General features: G+C 36.8%; 1 protein-coding gene across 4 annotated transcripts in view; it reads left to right on the top strand.

Annotated features, from left to right (window-relative positions):
* Positions 1-16,297, top strand: part of LOC140685360 (olfactory receptor 10C1-like) — a 333,851-nt gene that overhangs the window by 284,871 nt on the left and 32,683 nt on the right. For 3 of the 4 annotated variants that reach the window (XM_072972576.1, XM_072972575.1, XM_072972574.1), the window contains one exon: positions 8,565-9,559. The exons of the other annotated variant lie outside the window; for it this stretch is intronic. In XM_072972576.1, the coding sequence (XP_072828677.1) occupies positions 8,565-9,527 (963 nt within the window). In that variant the 3' untranslated portion in view covers positions 9,528-9,559. Of the gene's footprint in view, positions 1-8,564; positions 9,560-16,297 lie in introns of those variants that run through there. 4 annotated transcript variants of the gene reach the window in all.

Below are 16,297 nucleotides of genomic sequence, written 5' to 3'. Positions count from 1 at the left end.
ACTTTTCCAATCGTGGATTACATAAATGACATGTTTCTACTGCATGGGGTGCCTGTTACACCATACCATCCACTATGCACACACATACCTACTTCCATATATACACGTACGTACTCATATATGTATATATGAGAGAAACTCAGTAAATAAACATAAGCAAACAAAAACATAACATGTACTTATGATTTTGCTGCTTTTCTGTAGTCTTCATGAGACTGCTAATTTATATGAATTTTGATAGTGCCTCATAAACCATAATTTCATTCCACAGGGCCACAGTTTCTTACTATGCACATAGGTATAGTCATATTATTTGAGTTGGACTTAAAAAAAGCAACCTGCTGAACAAAGATGAGTTGCAATGTAGACGTCTTCTTTCAAACATTCATCTCAGTTCCCGGCCATCAAAATAGTTCTGCTTCCCACTGTGTTGTGACTTGCTAAATTAGCATCGTTCAGTGGAGCCCAGGACGGTAGGATGGTGAGCGAGGCTTCAACAAAAGATCACAAGGCAAAGTGAAGTAGAGAAGTTTATTACTTTCAGGTCCTGGAGGAGGGACCACAGGGGGAAGTCAAGGCAGGATGCTGGAGAGAGAGAGGACCTCTCTCCTGCACTACGTGCCTTTATTAGGGTCCAAGGCTGGAGTCCTTTCAGGTTCCCTGGCTAAGGCCAGAGTGGTTAATTCATCAAAAAAGAGCAAGTATGCTTCCCAGGGGTTTCCTCTAAGGGGCGCACAAGGGAAAGGCCTGGAAGGCAGGGGAGACTTTATCACAAGGGCACTTGGCAGGGGTCATATCAGAAACTTACATTTGGGAAGGAGAGTACAGCTTAAATGGTAGAGCACATGCTTGACATGCACAGGGTCCCGGATTCAATCCCCAGTACCTCCATTAAAAAAGAGAAAACTAGTAATAAATAAATAGACCTAATGACCTCCCCTCCCTTAAAAAATAAATTAAAAAAAAAGAAACTTAACATTTACTGATGGCTCCTGGGCCATTATCTAGGGTACGTGCTCGAGTCGCCACACAAAATGGATACTGAATGAGTAGTATTATGAAGTAATTTAGCTAAACTCTCAACAGACTGTCCGTTTTCTCCAGACCTGCATGGTCACAAGTGGGAACTAGTCCCTTACTCTTGTGTGGCCAATAAAAATCCAGTCATGAAATTACTCATTCAATTATTATGATCTCAAACACTGTATCTTATTTAGAGTAGGCTATTTTGATCGTAAGTACAATGATATAAATATTTTCTGTACAGATCTTCCTGAGCAATAGCATATCAAACATTAGCAAATCACAAAAACATCAGTTGGAAACCAGTTATTCCTGATGTCACATTGGAGCTGAGCTGTACAATGTTTCATTCTTTCAAATATTTGGGATTAGGTAGGTATTGGATCAATTATTTTATAAGATGTTTTTCAAATTTAATTTAAAAGAACTTAACTACTTTATTTTAAAGTCAAAACATACTTAAAATAGATTTCCCCTCTGCAAATAAGGAGTTGAAAACTCACAGTCTATAGATCTATTCTGAAACAAATGACCCTTCTGTATTCATTCTACTTCAAAGATATATGTACTTTGGTAATATCTCACTTGTCCATTTTGTTTATGGTAAATTCTCAACCCAATATCCTCCATAGCATATGGAAAAGAACTCTAGTGATCCCAGACATCCATGCTGCTAGTGCCCCATAATAACAGGTAATAGATGTGGCGGTGATTGAGACCATTACCTTTCACCCCTATTGCAAATCCCACTTCAATAGTATTCTCATCATCATTAATCGCAGCAACAACATTATTATCATTCCTGGTATATTTAGCAAAACTTAAAAATAGCTTCACATGCATTATCATGTTCACCAGCATTCTGCAACAATTCCAGACTTGTGATTCTAAAAATACTCCATCATTTGTTTTAAGCAAAAAAGAAAATACATATACATATATTATATATATGAACTGATGAAGGTATCAAGATTTTGTAATAGTCCAATGATTTTTAGCATATCCCTAAAATGCCTCCACCACCACTGCCTCTCAGAATTCTGATATTAAGGTGGTAGAAAGCAATGCTAGGTTAAATGGCTGGTCCTTGAGTGACGAAGTTCTATAGTGTACCATCCATGGTCTCCACTATGAGATCTGAATAAGATTATCCACGAAAATTTCAGTTTCTTTATTTGATACTTAGCATTGTACATATTCTACCTTGCATGGGCACATTTAAATTCAATAAAAGTTTGGAAAACTAGTTTTACAGTGTCACAGAAATATACCTCCAAATGTCCCTCTCAGTCTCTCTATATCCTAAAAAAAAACCAACAACCAAACACAAAAAACTACTGATTCCTTTGCATATATTCTCTAAAAAACAAGATACATTGGCAGTGATGATGCAGTTACTACCACAGATTTATGCTGGTGTCTTTTTAAAAAATTTTAATACTATAGATCAGTTTCCATGATTGCTACACAGCTGTAGAGAATGTACCATTTTACTTGTTGCACGGAATTTTAATAATTTAATGACATTTACTTAAGTCCACTAATTTAATTGGTTATGTCCTAATGAGGCCAGAGATTTTTCACTTCTCAGTAAGTAGACCAGCTTCAAAATTTTCTAGAAAATACAGTTTATCATTCATTCTAACCAGGTTTCTCACAAATGTATATTTTCTCATAAAAATGATTACAAAACCAATGCAATTATATCAGTATTTGGAGTTACAGCCTGAAGCTGAGATCATCATTAAATTTCTCTAACTAGAACAGCATTTCTAACAACCCAAAATGTAAATTAGTAAAAACCAGAGAGCAAATAACCCCAATATCTGAATTTAAAATACTCTGTGAGTTTCAAATCCACAGCATTTCTTAAATACACAACCATTGTTTTCTTAATACGCTCTTCCTTAGCATTCTGTAGCTTTCTAGACAGAACAAAAACTCTATTATTTTTTGTTTTCTTTTATTTTAATAAAGCATCCAGTTATTCCTTTTTCATATATAAAAAAGATCCCGTATTTATTTTTCTTAAAATGTTTTTGTTATACACAGAGCACAGATAGAATTAGTTATTTTTAAATCAAGGAACAAAATAAATCATAAAGAAATATCTGGATCTATCTTACCAAATAAAATCCCGTATTTCTTCTTTAATTAGAAATATAATGGTTTTTTAAAAGATAAGTAATATTTTGTGAGAATGCTTAACTGCTCTTGAAATCTGTGACTTGTCTCAAATCTTCAGAATTAAGCAAATACCTTAGACAAATTTGCCTTGCACTGGCATTAAATGGTTGATAGATTCTAGTAATAATATTTAAAAGTGTAACTGGCTTTGGGGAAATGACCCCTGGGACATTATTAGAAGGGACTACTGCTAATTAAACAACTGTTTTACCTCATGGGAAAGAACATCAAATTTTCATGAACTGTTTACATTTTCTTTAAGTCATAGTGGCTGCAATTCAATATGTGTTTCTTAATAATAGATATTTGTGGTGGGCCTGTAGGGCAGACTGGTCAGTCCTTTAGGATTACAATTGTTAATATGCCACGACTCTATTAGGAACATAGATTTTAGATTTCCCTGTAAAAGTTTTTGTATTTTTTGGTGGGATAGATTTTGGTCCAAAACTGATAGAGTAACTTTGTACCATGCCCTTGAAAGTTAATATGATTTACATGATTTTAAATTTTTTTTTTAATTCATTTTAAAAATTTTATTATTTTAAACATATATTTTACTAATAATAATCATTTAAATGATTAAACTGAGCAAGTTAAGCTGATAATTGGCATGTATTTTATTGTAGTTTTATACCTTAAATAGGTTGGCTATTGGTTTGGTTTCTATGAAAAAGTTGTAAATGGTACCAAGAGTCATATATTTTTCCGTGAAAGCAATATCCTATATATATCTAACGTGGTTAATGCTATAAAGAAATAAGCAATTTTTCTTTCTTTTTTAATCCTTAGAATATTTTATCCCTGGAATTTCAAAGGCTATTTTAATTCAGTAGGCAGAGACATAGCATTATTCTTTAAAGTGTTTTGTAATGAACTTACAAGACTGTGAGGTTCCTCTCTTTATTTTATTATAATATATTTGTTGTAGAACCAACTCATCATAAAAATAAGTTTAAAACAGTTACAGATTAGCACAGCAAGAATGATTCTAAAAAATTCTAACAAAATCTCCAGGGGGCAGAAAGCCTTGAAAAGGCCCTCGGAGTTTAAGGTTAAACTAACATGAACAGGAGACACAACAAATAGCTAAACAGGAAATTTTACCACTTCTAATTTTACTTCCTTCAGCAATAGTGAAAGGAAAGCTTCCTGCATTTGTGAAAAATGAATAAAAAATTCTTAATACTTATTTTCCAAGCAAACTAAGTAACAATGGTACAATAGTTTAAAATCTTTTTTTTTAAAATTTTCAGTTGGAAACATATACCTTTAAAATAAGTAAAACAAATCACTTTTCATCATTTTTGTAATCATTTCAAAGAAAAAGCTATCAAATATATTTGATCTATTTTAATTCATATCGGTACCAAATAAATAACTATGTACCATACGAAGGATATATTTGTAATATCAGGCAAGAAAATTCAAGTAAAAATGGTGCATTACTGACTCACATATCAGGCTTTTGTCTGGTTTTCAAAACTTTTAAATAATAATTCTTACTAGATCTCAACAAGAAAGCCATGAGAATTCCCTTACCCAAACAGGAAGTAAACTTCAGTGGAGTTATTTCTGCCTTATCTGTTCCTAAATAAATTCACCTGCTCCCCCCAAAAATTCGGATAAAATACAGCTCCCTGTGTAGGTTTCCAAATCACCACTCTACAGTAGTTCAGTTCCTTATCAAGTTAATTCCTAAAGTCAGTGTACAATGCAGTCACGGACTATGTATTACTGCCATCTTGTGGGTAGTTCAGTAATAAATATCGATTGCCTCACAATTTCTGTGATTCTGGAATTCAGTCTATCTGGGGGAGTTTGACTCAGAGCCTTTAATGAGGTTGCAGTCAAGATATGATCTCACTTATATGTGGAATCTAAAAAAGCCGAACTTAACAGAAACAGAAATAAGGGTTTCCAGAGGCAGGGTTGGGGGTGGGAGGAATGAGGAGACGTCAGTCAAAGGAATAAATTTCCAGTTATAAGATGAGTAAGTTCTGGGGATCCAGCGCACAGCACGGCGACGATACAAGCACACCTAATTTTATTGTGCTTCGCAAGTATTGGGTTTTTTACAAATTGAAGGTTTGTGGCAACCCTGTATTGAGCAAGTCTGTCAGCACCATTTTCCCAACAGCATTTGCTCACCTTGTGTCTCTGTCACATATTAGTAATTCGCACAGTATCTCAGACTTTTTCATTATTATTACATTTGTTATGGTGACCTGTGATCAGTGATCTCTGGTGCGACCATTGTAATTGTTTTGGGGCGCCACAAACCACACCTGTATAAGATGGCAAACTTAAGAAATGTGAAATGTGACTACTCCACTGACCGACCGGCCATCCTCTCCTCTCCGCAGGCCTCCCTGCTCCCCAGGACACAACAATATTGAAATTAGGCCAATTAAAACCCTAAAATTAACGTTACACTACTGTATTTTCAAAATGTAAGGACAGAGGAGACAGGGAGGGACTTTGAGATGACTCCTTCACAACGGCTATTAAATAGGCTCCTGGTTCTCTCTTGAAAACATAGTGAAGAACAACCATAAATAATCTTGTCTCCCTAGGTATCAATCACCCTTTCTCCTCCCTTTCACGGCCAAATGTTTCCATGTTGTTTCCATCGTTTTTTTCACTTCTCAACTTCTGTTTATTCATAAATAACTTGAATCTGGTTTGTCCTCTTACTGCTCTTTCAAAATTGCTTTTTCTGAGTTGTCAATAGCCACTGTATAGCTAAAAATTAACAGGTAACGCAAAGCTATTTCTTCTCAACTTGTCACAAATATTTGGCACACTTAATCACGCCTTCCTTTAATGGTCTTTTCTTGCCTTAGAAACTATGGTGTTGCCATGACCCACTGTTTCATCCCAAGCCTTTGGTTTTCAAGACCACCTACAAACTCATGCTCTATGAGATTAGAGAAGCACGGAAGAAATTGTCATGAGATCTGCAAGTCACATTTTGCTGTTATTGCTGGCCGGGCTCATTTTCACCTGGTCATTATTTCACCAAATATTGTGGCCTTTTACCAAGTTATTCGGCTCAAAGCAGATGTGAAGCAGCATGAGAGGACTTTTGACTTTCAAATATCCTACATCCAACCGTGTACACTTGACCCTTGAACAACGCAGGGGAGAACGGGCACCACCTCCTCCCTGCCAGCAGTCAGAAATCCTGGTATAACTTTACAGTCTGCCCTCCATGTCTGCTGTGGTTCTGCCTCTGTGGATTCAACCAGGCAAGGATCATGTAGGTATGTATGGGGAAAAAATGCATATTAAGTGGATATGCACAGTTCAAACCTGTGTTGTTCAAGGGTCAGCTGCACTCATCTTATATTTTTAACATTATTTTCCAGTTTCAGAATTAGATTCAGAAATAGTCAACACAGAATCCAGATGGAGATTAAATTAGAAAAATGCAGTTATCAGCTTTTTGTTTTGTTTTATTAGTATTTTACTATAAAAACACACAAAGATGGACACAGGTAGTTTTCATATCTTGGCTACTGTGAATAATGCTGCAGCGAACATGAAAGTGCAGATATTTCTTTGAAATAATGGTTTTGTTTCCTTTGGGTATATACCCACTAGTGAGAGTGCCAGATCATATGGTAATTCTGTTTTTAATATTTTGAGGACCCTCCATACTGTTATCCATAATGGCTGTGCCAAGTTACATTCCCACCAACAGGGCACAAGGATTCCCTTTTCTTACCAGCACTTATTATCTCTTAGCTTTTTAACAATCACAGCCCTAACAGATGTGGAATGACATCTCAAGGTGGTTTTGACTTGCATTTCCCTTATAATTAGGGATGTTCAGCACCTTTTTCATACACATTTTGGCCGTTTGTATGTCTTCTTTGGAGAAATGTATATCCAGGTTCCTTTCTCATTTTTTAACTGTATTATTTGTTTTTTGCTATTGAGTTGCATGGGTTCTTTATATATTAGGGGTATTAACCTTTATTGGTTTGCAGATGCTTTCTTTCATTCTATAGGTTGCCTTTTTGTATTCTAAAAATTGTTACCAAGACCAATGGTAAAGAGGAATATTATTCAGCCATAAAAAGTGAAGAATATCCAGGCATTTGTGAGAACATAGATTTACTTGGAGGTGGAGGTATGGGGATTATGCTAAGTAAAGTAAGCCAAACATAGAAAGACAACTACTATATGATATCACTTATATGTAGTATCTAAAAAAATTAATTTTTCCTGATCAGGCCCATTTATTTCTACTACAGACCTTTTAACTATAGACAATGAATAAGGTGAATGTTCTCTGTGGCTTTATGGAGCCTACTTTGTGTCCTGCACTGGGTCTATTGACATCATGAAGACCTGAGCTGTCTCTATCCATTGGAAAAGCTTAAGGAAGATTATTATGTCAAATATCCATACAGTTCAATAATTATTTAAATTTCAAGATGGAAATCAATTAGAAACTGTTTTACACATTGAAATTTAAGTGATGTGACTGAAAGCAAAACATTACCTCTGAAAAATGTATTCAAATTATGAAATCCAAATTTCCATTGAATGTTTGTCATTGTTGTTTTGAACAAAGTCCTCTTGAGACAAATATAGTTACACTGTGCGGTGATGCAATCCCTATGGTCTCCAGTCAGAATATAAATACCGCCTGTTCCATCACCACATTATAATTTGGAATTATAGGATGTCTACAAGCCTGACAAGGAACAGAAAGTTTGCCTTGTGGTTCTAGGTATGTTCTCCCTTTCAAAATTTTCTGCAAAATTACACTGAGGTTGTAGAAAGCAGATTCTGTTAGTTTTGGTTTCCATGGATTCTAGCTGCCTAAATACAATCTTACTCTTCTCAAATCAAAATTAGTAAAAATATGTAAGAACATGAATAGATAAATGGCTAGAAATTTTCCCTTTCAAGCCCTTAAGTGTGGCTCTAAGGAAAAATTGTGGAATCCAGAGGACCAGGATGTAGTACCTTTATATTTAACTCTTTACACTTAGGTTTTATGTGCCTCCTTTACAACTAAAACGCCTTCGTACATATTACTCACATAACAGTCTGTGTATATGAGTAGAATATCAAGATAAAAACAAAAATCAGATTATGTAAATTAATGCCATTGTTTTCTCTAAGTTTCTCTGAAAATCCAGAACTCAAGGTCAGGTAGAAGTTTTGCATGCAGTTTAATTGGGCAGTTATTTCCAAAGCTTTAGCAAAAGGAATCCAGTGTGTAGGTCGCTTGTCAGACCTCTGATCCGAGAAACGCTCCTTTCTCTGAGTCGGATAGAGACCTACGCCAGGTGACGGGATTCCTTTAGGCATTGTGTGCCCTGTCTGTGTCTCCACAGATGCCTGGCTCTGAGCCGATTATGAGTGGAAACCAGTCCGTCTGCACCACGTTCACGTTTGTGGCGTTCTCCTCTCTGGAAGAGTTACAGCCTGTGCTCTTTGTTGTGTTCTTAACCATTTACTTGTTCACGGTGGGAGGAAACCTCCTCATCATCTGCTTGATCTGGGCCACCCCTTCCCTGCACACTCCCATGTATTTCTTCCTAGTCAACCTCTCCTTTCTGGAGCTGTGCTACATCACCAGCGTGGTGCCTCAGATGCTGGTGCACCTGCTGGTGGAGACCAAGACCATCAGTGTGGGAGGCTGTGCAGCTCAGATGTACGTATTTACCATCCTGGGACTGACAGAGTGCTGCCTGCTAGCAGCCATGGCTTATGACCGCTTTGTAGCCATCTGTCACCCCCTGCATTACACTCTGCTGATGGGCCCTCCCGTGTGTCTGAAATTGGCCGCAGCATCGTGGACCACCGGGGTCGTGGTGGAGTCAGCCCAGACCACGTGGATCTTCACTCTGCCCTTCTGCGGAACAGGAGAGATTCAGCACTTTTTTTGCGACATCATGCCTGTCGTGAGACTGGCTTGTGTTGACACGTCCCACAATGAGATTGTGCTGTTCGCTGTGTCCGCGCTCTTCATCATGAGTCCCTGCCTCCTCATCCTGTGCTCCTGCGCGCGCGTTCTGCTGACCATCTTGGGAATCCCTTCGGCCGCCGGCAGACGCGGAGCTTCCTCCACTCGCTGCTCTCACGTCCTGGTTGTTTCTCTCTTCTATGGCACCGCCCTGTTCGCGTACCTCCAGCCGAAGGCTGCGCACTCTCCGCAAGCAGACAAAGCCGCTGCGCTCCTGTACACGGTGGTCACGCCTGCTCTGAATCCCGTCATCTACGCCTTGAGGAACCAGGACGTGAAGGGAGCCTTTCAGAGACTAACACGAAGGAGCCCTTTCAGACAAATGGCCTGAACCTCACACTGCCGCACAGAGAGGTCACCCAGGTCTCTGACCGCCCTGCCAACACGGTGCGTCATTCACGTACTTACCGGATGGCGACCAGGAGACCCTTGGATCTGTTCCATGTTTCTCAATGTTTAGGCAGGGGAACTATGTGGTAGGGTCATTTTTCTATCATTTGCTTATTACATGATTTAAATTATTTATCATTTGTTCAACAATATTCAATCAACAAATGTACTGAGCATCTCCTGGGTCCTGGACACCATTCATTTTTTTCCCTTCTACAGTGGTAGTGGAATTAAGGTTAGTATGTTTCACACCATTTGACCGAAGAAAATGAAATGTTCTTCTCTAGAAAAAAATTAAAAATGAATATGAAGTAATTAACACATTTTAGTGCCAAACATAGGATGCTGTGATTTAAGTCCTGAAGTGGAGTACGTGCTCCTAACTAGTCTGCTCTGTATACATCTTAATAATCAGGCATCTGAAATAATCAATTGCTAATAAATACTGATGAGTGATGTACATTGTGATACGCCTCTAAGTATTTAACTTGTAAATCCAGTGAGGGACACTGAATTTTTGTCCAAAGCTAGATTTTTCCTTTTCTCTTATCTACTGATTTTTTGTTTTTTCATATGAATTAAGTTTTAGAGAAATATACATTATATATATATATAGGCCAATTATAAAAATATGATACTGCTATTCAAGTTTTTTTCTTATTTATCTAATTTTAAAATTGTGATTGTTTTTGCTCTCAATTTTTCTATCATTCTCTGCACAGTATATTGCTTTGTTCAACTGATTATTCTAATCACATTGAATTTCAAAGCAGTTCCTCTCCAAGGTAAAAGTTTAAAAGACTATTTTCCACACATATCATTAGAGACCTATCAGTACTGACTGTTGGTTTAGAAGAATGAGGAGAGGATCCAAAAAAGCAGCCTCAAATATGCCCTATTGTATAATGTACGGCAGGGAAAAGATGTGAACAGATCCTGAGTTCAAGTAACAGAAAGTCATGGACACCAGTGAGATGCTTTCCAGTGCACGCCCACTCCTGGGAGACACGCCCACTCCTGGGAGACACGCCCAGCACAGCTCCCCAGGTTAAGACTACTTGACATGATTTCCAGGCCTACGAGGATTTTCAGTACCAGAAATCTTCAGTATACTCAGTACCTCCACCGACCTCCAAAATGATAAAACCTGATATGACATTTATCACTATAAGATTTTTTTAAGACAGTAAGCATTTTAAAAGTCATGTAATAAAAATTGATATTATATTCACTGGAACTATGCTTTTATGCTCTGGAGTGGGGCTTTTTTCACTTGTTTAGCAATTTCAGAAGAGGGTACAGCTGAAGGAGAGGAACTTTAAATTCTTAAGAAGACTGAGAATGAGCCAATAAGAACTGGGTTTTCTAAAAAGGTGGAAAATCACCCCAGCCATCTCCATGCACCCACCTGCATATAAGGCTGACTGAGGAGGGGTGAGGCAGGTTGAAATTGTTGCACTTGTAAGACTGGGCTTCCTGGGGAGATGTGCCTTCCACTTCTCACACTAGATGGAAGGGAGGGCTGTGAGCACATCTAATTATATTGAAGGTGTTGCTCGTGCCACAAAGAGAATCATCGTCGGAAGCAGGATGCCTGCTAAAAGGTGAAACTGGACTACAGGTATCCATTTGCATGTTTGCTGAACGTGGCACCTGGGGCAGCTGAAGTCCTCCCACCTGAATCGAGCCTCAAATGATGACATGTTAAAGACTGATCTTGCTTGTATCCACTAGTGTTTGGCGGGATATGTGAACATCAACATCAGGGCCATTTCACATCCAGTTATTGCTGTACTTTTGAGGTTCACTGTAGCAATCTTTAAAAGCAAGGTTTGAAAGGAGTGGATTAGAGAATGCTTAAAAAAATAACCAACTTAAATATAAATTTAACAAAATATGTATAAAATCTATATGAGGAAAATTACAAAGCTCCAATGGAAGATAACAAAGAACCAGAAAAATGGAAAACTAATAGCTTCATATATCAACAACTGCGCCACAGTGTAAACTACCTGGGTCTCACCCAGTAAAGACATTTGCCCTTTCCCTCTCTCTCACCCCTGACTTAATTCCCTGGGTGACACGGGGTCTAGAAGCTGTTAGGCATTAGGCATTGCCTGAGTTTCGAATTAGATGTGTCTCCAAAATTCAGTTTATTAAATTTCCATAATTAAAAGATATCTGAAAGTTACAGAAACTGACAGAGATAGTCCAGGGCTATGAAAGGAGGACTCAAACGAGCAAGATTAAACAGTGATTGGAAAAAGGCAAAGCCAGGTCATAATTCTGTTCCTAATGAACTAAGCATTGTTACAAATATTTGTTTTTGTTACATGAAAGCCAGTGACACACATAGCATTTATGTTATACCCCGTCTTAAGTAGAAATTTGAATGGCTAGAATCATCTATCCTCACATGATTTCTCCAGTTTGAGAATTTGTCAAAAACAATGAGAATCTCATGAATGGAAAATTGGTAAACTTTTTATAATTAACAGGCTGATCTATAAATTCATAAAATACAATGTACGTAAATCTTATTCATTTTATCTTCAGAGTTCTTATTTCACTGCTATTTTTAAAATTTCCAACTACTTTGGTAAGAAAGCCTCCAATGCATACTAGAAATATTAAACCCAAACTTCACTTTTTAGAAGAAAGATATGTTTGCTGTTCCAGGCACACACAGCAGGAAACTTCTTTTTTTTTAGAAGAAGCTGTCATTTCAACGCAATGGAAAAAAGACAGAGGAAGAACAAGTGTTGGGCATATGTGAAATTGTAAAAGTCTTTTTTTTTTTTGGGTAAAGATTTACTATCAGAATGTCCCCTGTAAAGGTTTTGAAGACACTTACCATTTTTAAGCCTCTTTTGTGTTAAAAAAAAAAAAAGTATTTAGCCAACTCTTTCAGTAAATGATCTGTAAGACAACAAAGACCAATTCCTGAAGCTGGCTGATAACACATAGTCTCTAACGTTATATATCTTCCATTGACATTTAGATACGTCCCCTTTTCATCTTAATTTCAATAATACATTAACCACTAGCCTCCCACAGAACCAGTTTTGAAATCTGAGATCCAGTTTCTAATTGATACCACACTTGGAAATTCAAGGCATCCCAACAGGACACACCCAAACTAAACTTACGAGTAAACCCCACCTTGAAAAATATGCCAGAATTTTCCATTCTATATCTTAGCACAAATTACTATACCATCCACCCTGTACAGAAGACAGGCATCTCAGGATTGTCCTTGTAACATAGCTGTCTTTGTCACTATATTCAATCTCCTGTAAATGACAGTGATGCACAGGAAACTCATGAAAATCCGTCTGCCTCTCCTTATTTCTGCTGGCATGCTCCAAACTGTCATCATCTTTCACCATTTACTTGACCTCTTTGCATCCACTAGGACTGACCTTTCTCATTCTGTTCCAAACTACAGTCCCGCTGATAAGTTGTACAGTATAACTTTCATTATACCGCCACCACGTTCAAGCACATACAATAGTTCCTATAATTTTTAGGGTGAAGACTGAAACGATTACCATGGCCAAAATGACTCCGTATGATCTGGATCCTCTTTGCTCTCCCAGCCTCAGCTAGCACCGTGCTCTCTCTGTTTCGGTTTCAGTGATTTTCTTTCAGTTTCCTGAGTACCATCTCATCAGGTAGATAGTGTGCATGCTGTTTCCTCTCCCCAGAACCTCCCACTCCAATAACTATTCCTCTCATCTAATTAATCCATGTTCTTCTGTCAAATCTCAATCAGTAATCACTTATTTATGAAATCTTTGTTTTATTGCCACAATGCCATCTTTTCTTCCTATTATGTAATTTATGACACTATCTAACTTCCTTTGGGTCATGGGTTTTTCCATACTTATGGTGCTTTTGTTGTTCATTTAGTTGTGTTTCTTTTATTAATACCTGTATTTTCACTAAATTGTAGATTCCTGAAGGCAGGGACATGTCTTATTACTGTGTCCCCAAAACTTAATTCAGAGTCTGATAATGATAGGTATTCAATTAATTTCAATGTAAGAGTGAAAAACTGAATGACATAGTTATTTTCAAGATTTAAACCCATGTGAGATATTCAAGTTTGCATTCCTTCTCCAAACCGCTTGTTATTACGCCACAGATCTTGTACTTTTCAGATCCTTCTCTGTAGTTAGACAACGGGCCATTGTGAGAATGTAATGTAGATCTTTGCCTGAAGCCACCTCTCCTTACAAGAAAGGGGACGATAATAATTAGATCAGATATTCATTTGGCACCTGCTGCATGCCAGGCATGTGTTTTACAAGTCTGTCTCCCTTGTATCTCACAACCCTGCAGGGAGGATATTATTATTTCCATTCTAAAGATGTAAAAACAGGTACAGAGAATATAAGAAACTTGCCAATGGCAACAGCATTTGTAAATGATAAATTCATGACCTTAAATATTATACTATTATATATTTTTAAATAAGTTATACCCTTTTCTTCAGGGTTCACATTTAGAGGTGGCTGAATGGTGCAGCAGTCCACTTCCTCCTTGTTGCAGATATGAAGAAAAATTATTTATAAAACATACTCAAAATGTTTTAGTTAATTCACAGGAAATTTCCCGCATTGTCTTTGGCTGTGGCAATGAGGTCTGCAGCTGCCTTGGAAAGGTCATAACTTGTTTGGGCAAATGATACTCAGGGCCTGATTAGGCCTGGTCCCAAATATCAGCTTTCTGTTGATAATGAAAACAGAGGATTGAGGAAGTTTGAACTCGAAGAATAAACTGATTAAGGTGAACAAAATTTCTTAAGTGTAAAAGCAAAAAAAAAAAAAAAGGCTAAAGAAAAAACACAGATATTGAAGGTTAATTCAGTCACATGGTATTAATGTACCTAACCTTACCCCAATCCCCAAACCAATTTAGCTAATTTGTATTTTCAATTTCAAAAATTTTATAGGAAATTAGAAATTTATAAAATACTCAGTTTATACATTTTCTTGACACTCCACCAACCATGGGTTGGAGGAAAGAAATCTATTTTGAATATGTTTCACTATGCTTTCAGTTAGCTACATTCAGAGGCAGTTTATTTCACTGTGTGGAGTTAGGAAGACCATCGATCGACTTACCTATGAAAAGCTTCCTAGCAGTGCCATCTGGTGGACGGAATGTGTGGTAATTGTATCTGAGTGCAGGTTAATTAAGTTTGGACATTTTTACACCTTTAAAAAAAATCCGACACTTTGTGACATTTTTAGCTATCAAGATAATGTGACATATGCAATTCTGTTAAAAGTATTACATTTATTAAAATTATTTAAAATTTACTCAAGGACATAGGATCCTTCCCTCTTTTGCTTCTTCTCTGTTTCATGTTTATACCAAAGGAAGAGCATTTCACATATGACTCATTTTTTTTTGTCACCTATTATTCTCAACAGCATTTATAACTCCTTAGAATCCCTCTCCACAATAATTTATAAACTGCATTAGAAGAGCTGAGTATCATACAAGAAGACTGAAGTCACTATCATGAGACATGTAAAGGACTGATACAAGGGGTCTGATTTATTCACAAAGGTGAAAAGGGTAGAATTTACAGCAATGGGAGGAACTCACAGGAAAGCACCCTTCTGCTCAGTATGAAGAAAACCTTTCCAAGAGGCAGAGCCATTTGAAAATGAAATAGACAGCATTCAAAAATATGAAATGCTCAACTGATGAAGCTATTTAAGTATATGCTAACTGGTTATTTGTTTAGGAAGCACATAGAAAGGATTCACTTCGAATTGTTTGTTAAGTTAAATTATTTAAGGCACCTCCATCAAATAAGAAAACACATTTTGCGTTTGAAAATGTTAAACACTAAAAGAGGGTACCTAAAATGTAAATCTCCACTGTCTTCCGCCTTCCAGATCCCCACCCTCTATCTTTAGGTAGAATGTGGTTTCCAGTCTTTGAAGGAATTATTTATATGCATGAATGCTATATGATAGACAAGTGTAATTAAACGTAATTAAGAATAATTTTTGTTCCATAATCATCTGTTAACCTATCATCAAAACTGAAATTCTCTTATTTAACTAAAAATGATAATAAGAATATCTAAATACTTTAGGGAAAGCTTTAAAATTTAAAACATTACCTCTCTTAGGTAAAATAATTAATCCCCCACCTAGAAATGATATGAGATTCTTGGAAATGTAAAAACATTTATGAATTATGGCTTAATTATTTAGTGTCTGAAGTCAGCCTCAGTCAGAAGGTATAATATGCATTATTTTTGGTGAACAGCTGACATAATGCCTTGTTTTCTTTTTCAATTATTCTGAACATAAAAGTAGAAAGACTCTACGCGTTGTTTTATGTAGTTACAGACAGATTTATCACTTTCACCATTTCACTCACTTCCTTCATATTTACCAGTTTTAATCATCACAGTCAAATAATTCCTCCCCATAATTATCTTCCCCAAGTTATTTCAAACTCTTGGTGGATGACAGGAAGAAAACTCTTTTGTGGTGGCTAATAGATGTCTTTGAGAAGATCTGGATGAGGATTTTTTGATAGCCATTCCTCAAATCCTGTGTATACTCAATAGCTATTACAGGTTGCTTGTGCTATGATTTTGATATTTAATTGATATCAAATTCTAAAATCATGAGTGGTGAAATTAATTCTTTATTTGTGTGGCTGCTCTGGTTAAAAAGA

Source organism: Vicugna pacos, chromosome 12, assembly GCF_048564905.1.
Source record: "Vicugna pacos chromosome 12, VicPac4, whole genome shotgun sequence".
Lineage (NCBI taxonomy): Eukaryota > Metazoa > Chordata > Mammalia > Artiodactyla > Camelidae > Vicugna > Vicugna pacos.
Note: the sequence above shows the minus strand (reverse complement) of the source record. Positions and strands in the feature narration are given on the sequence as shown.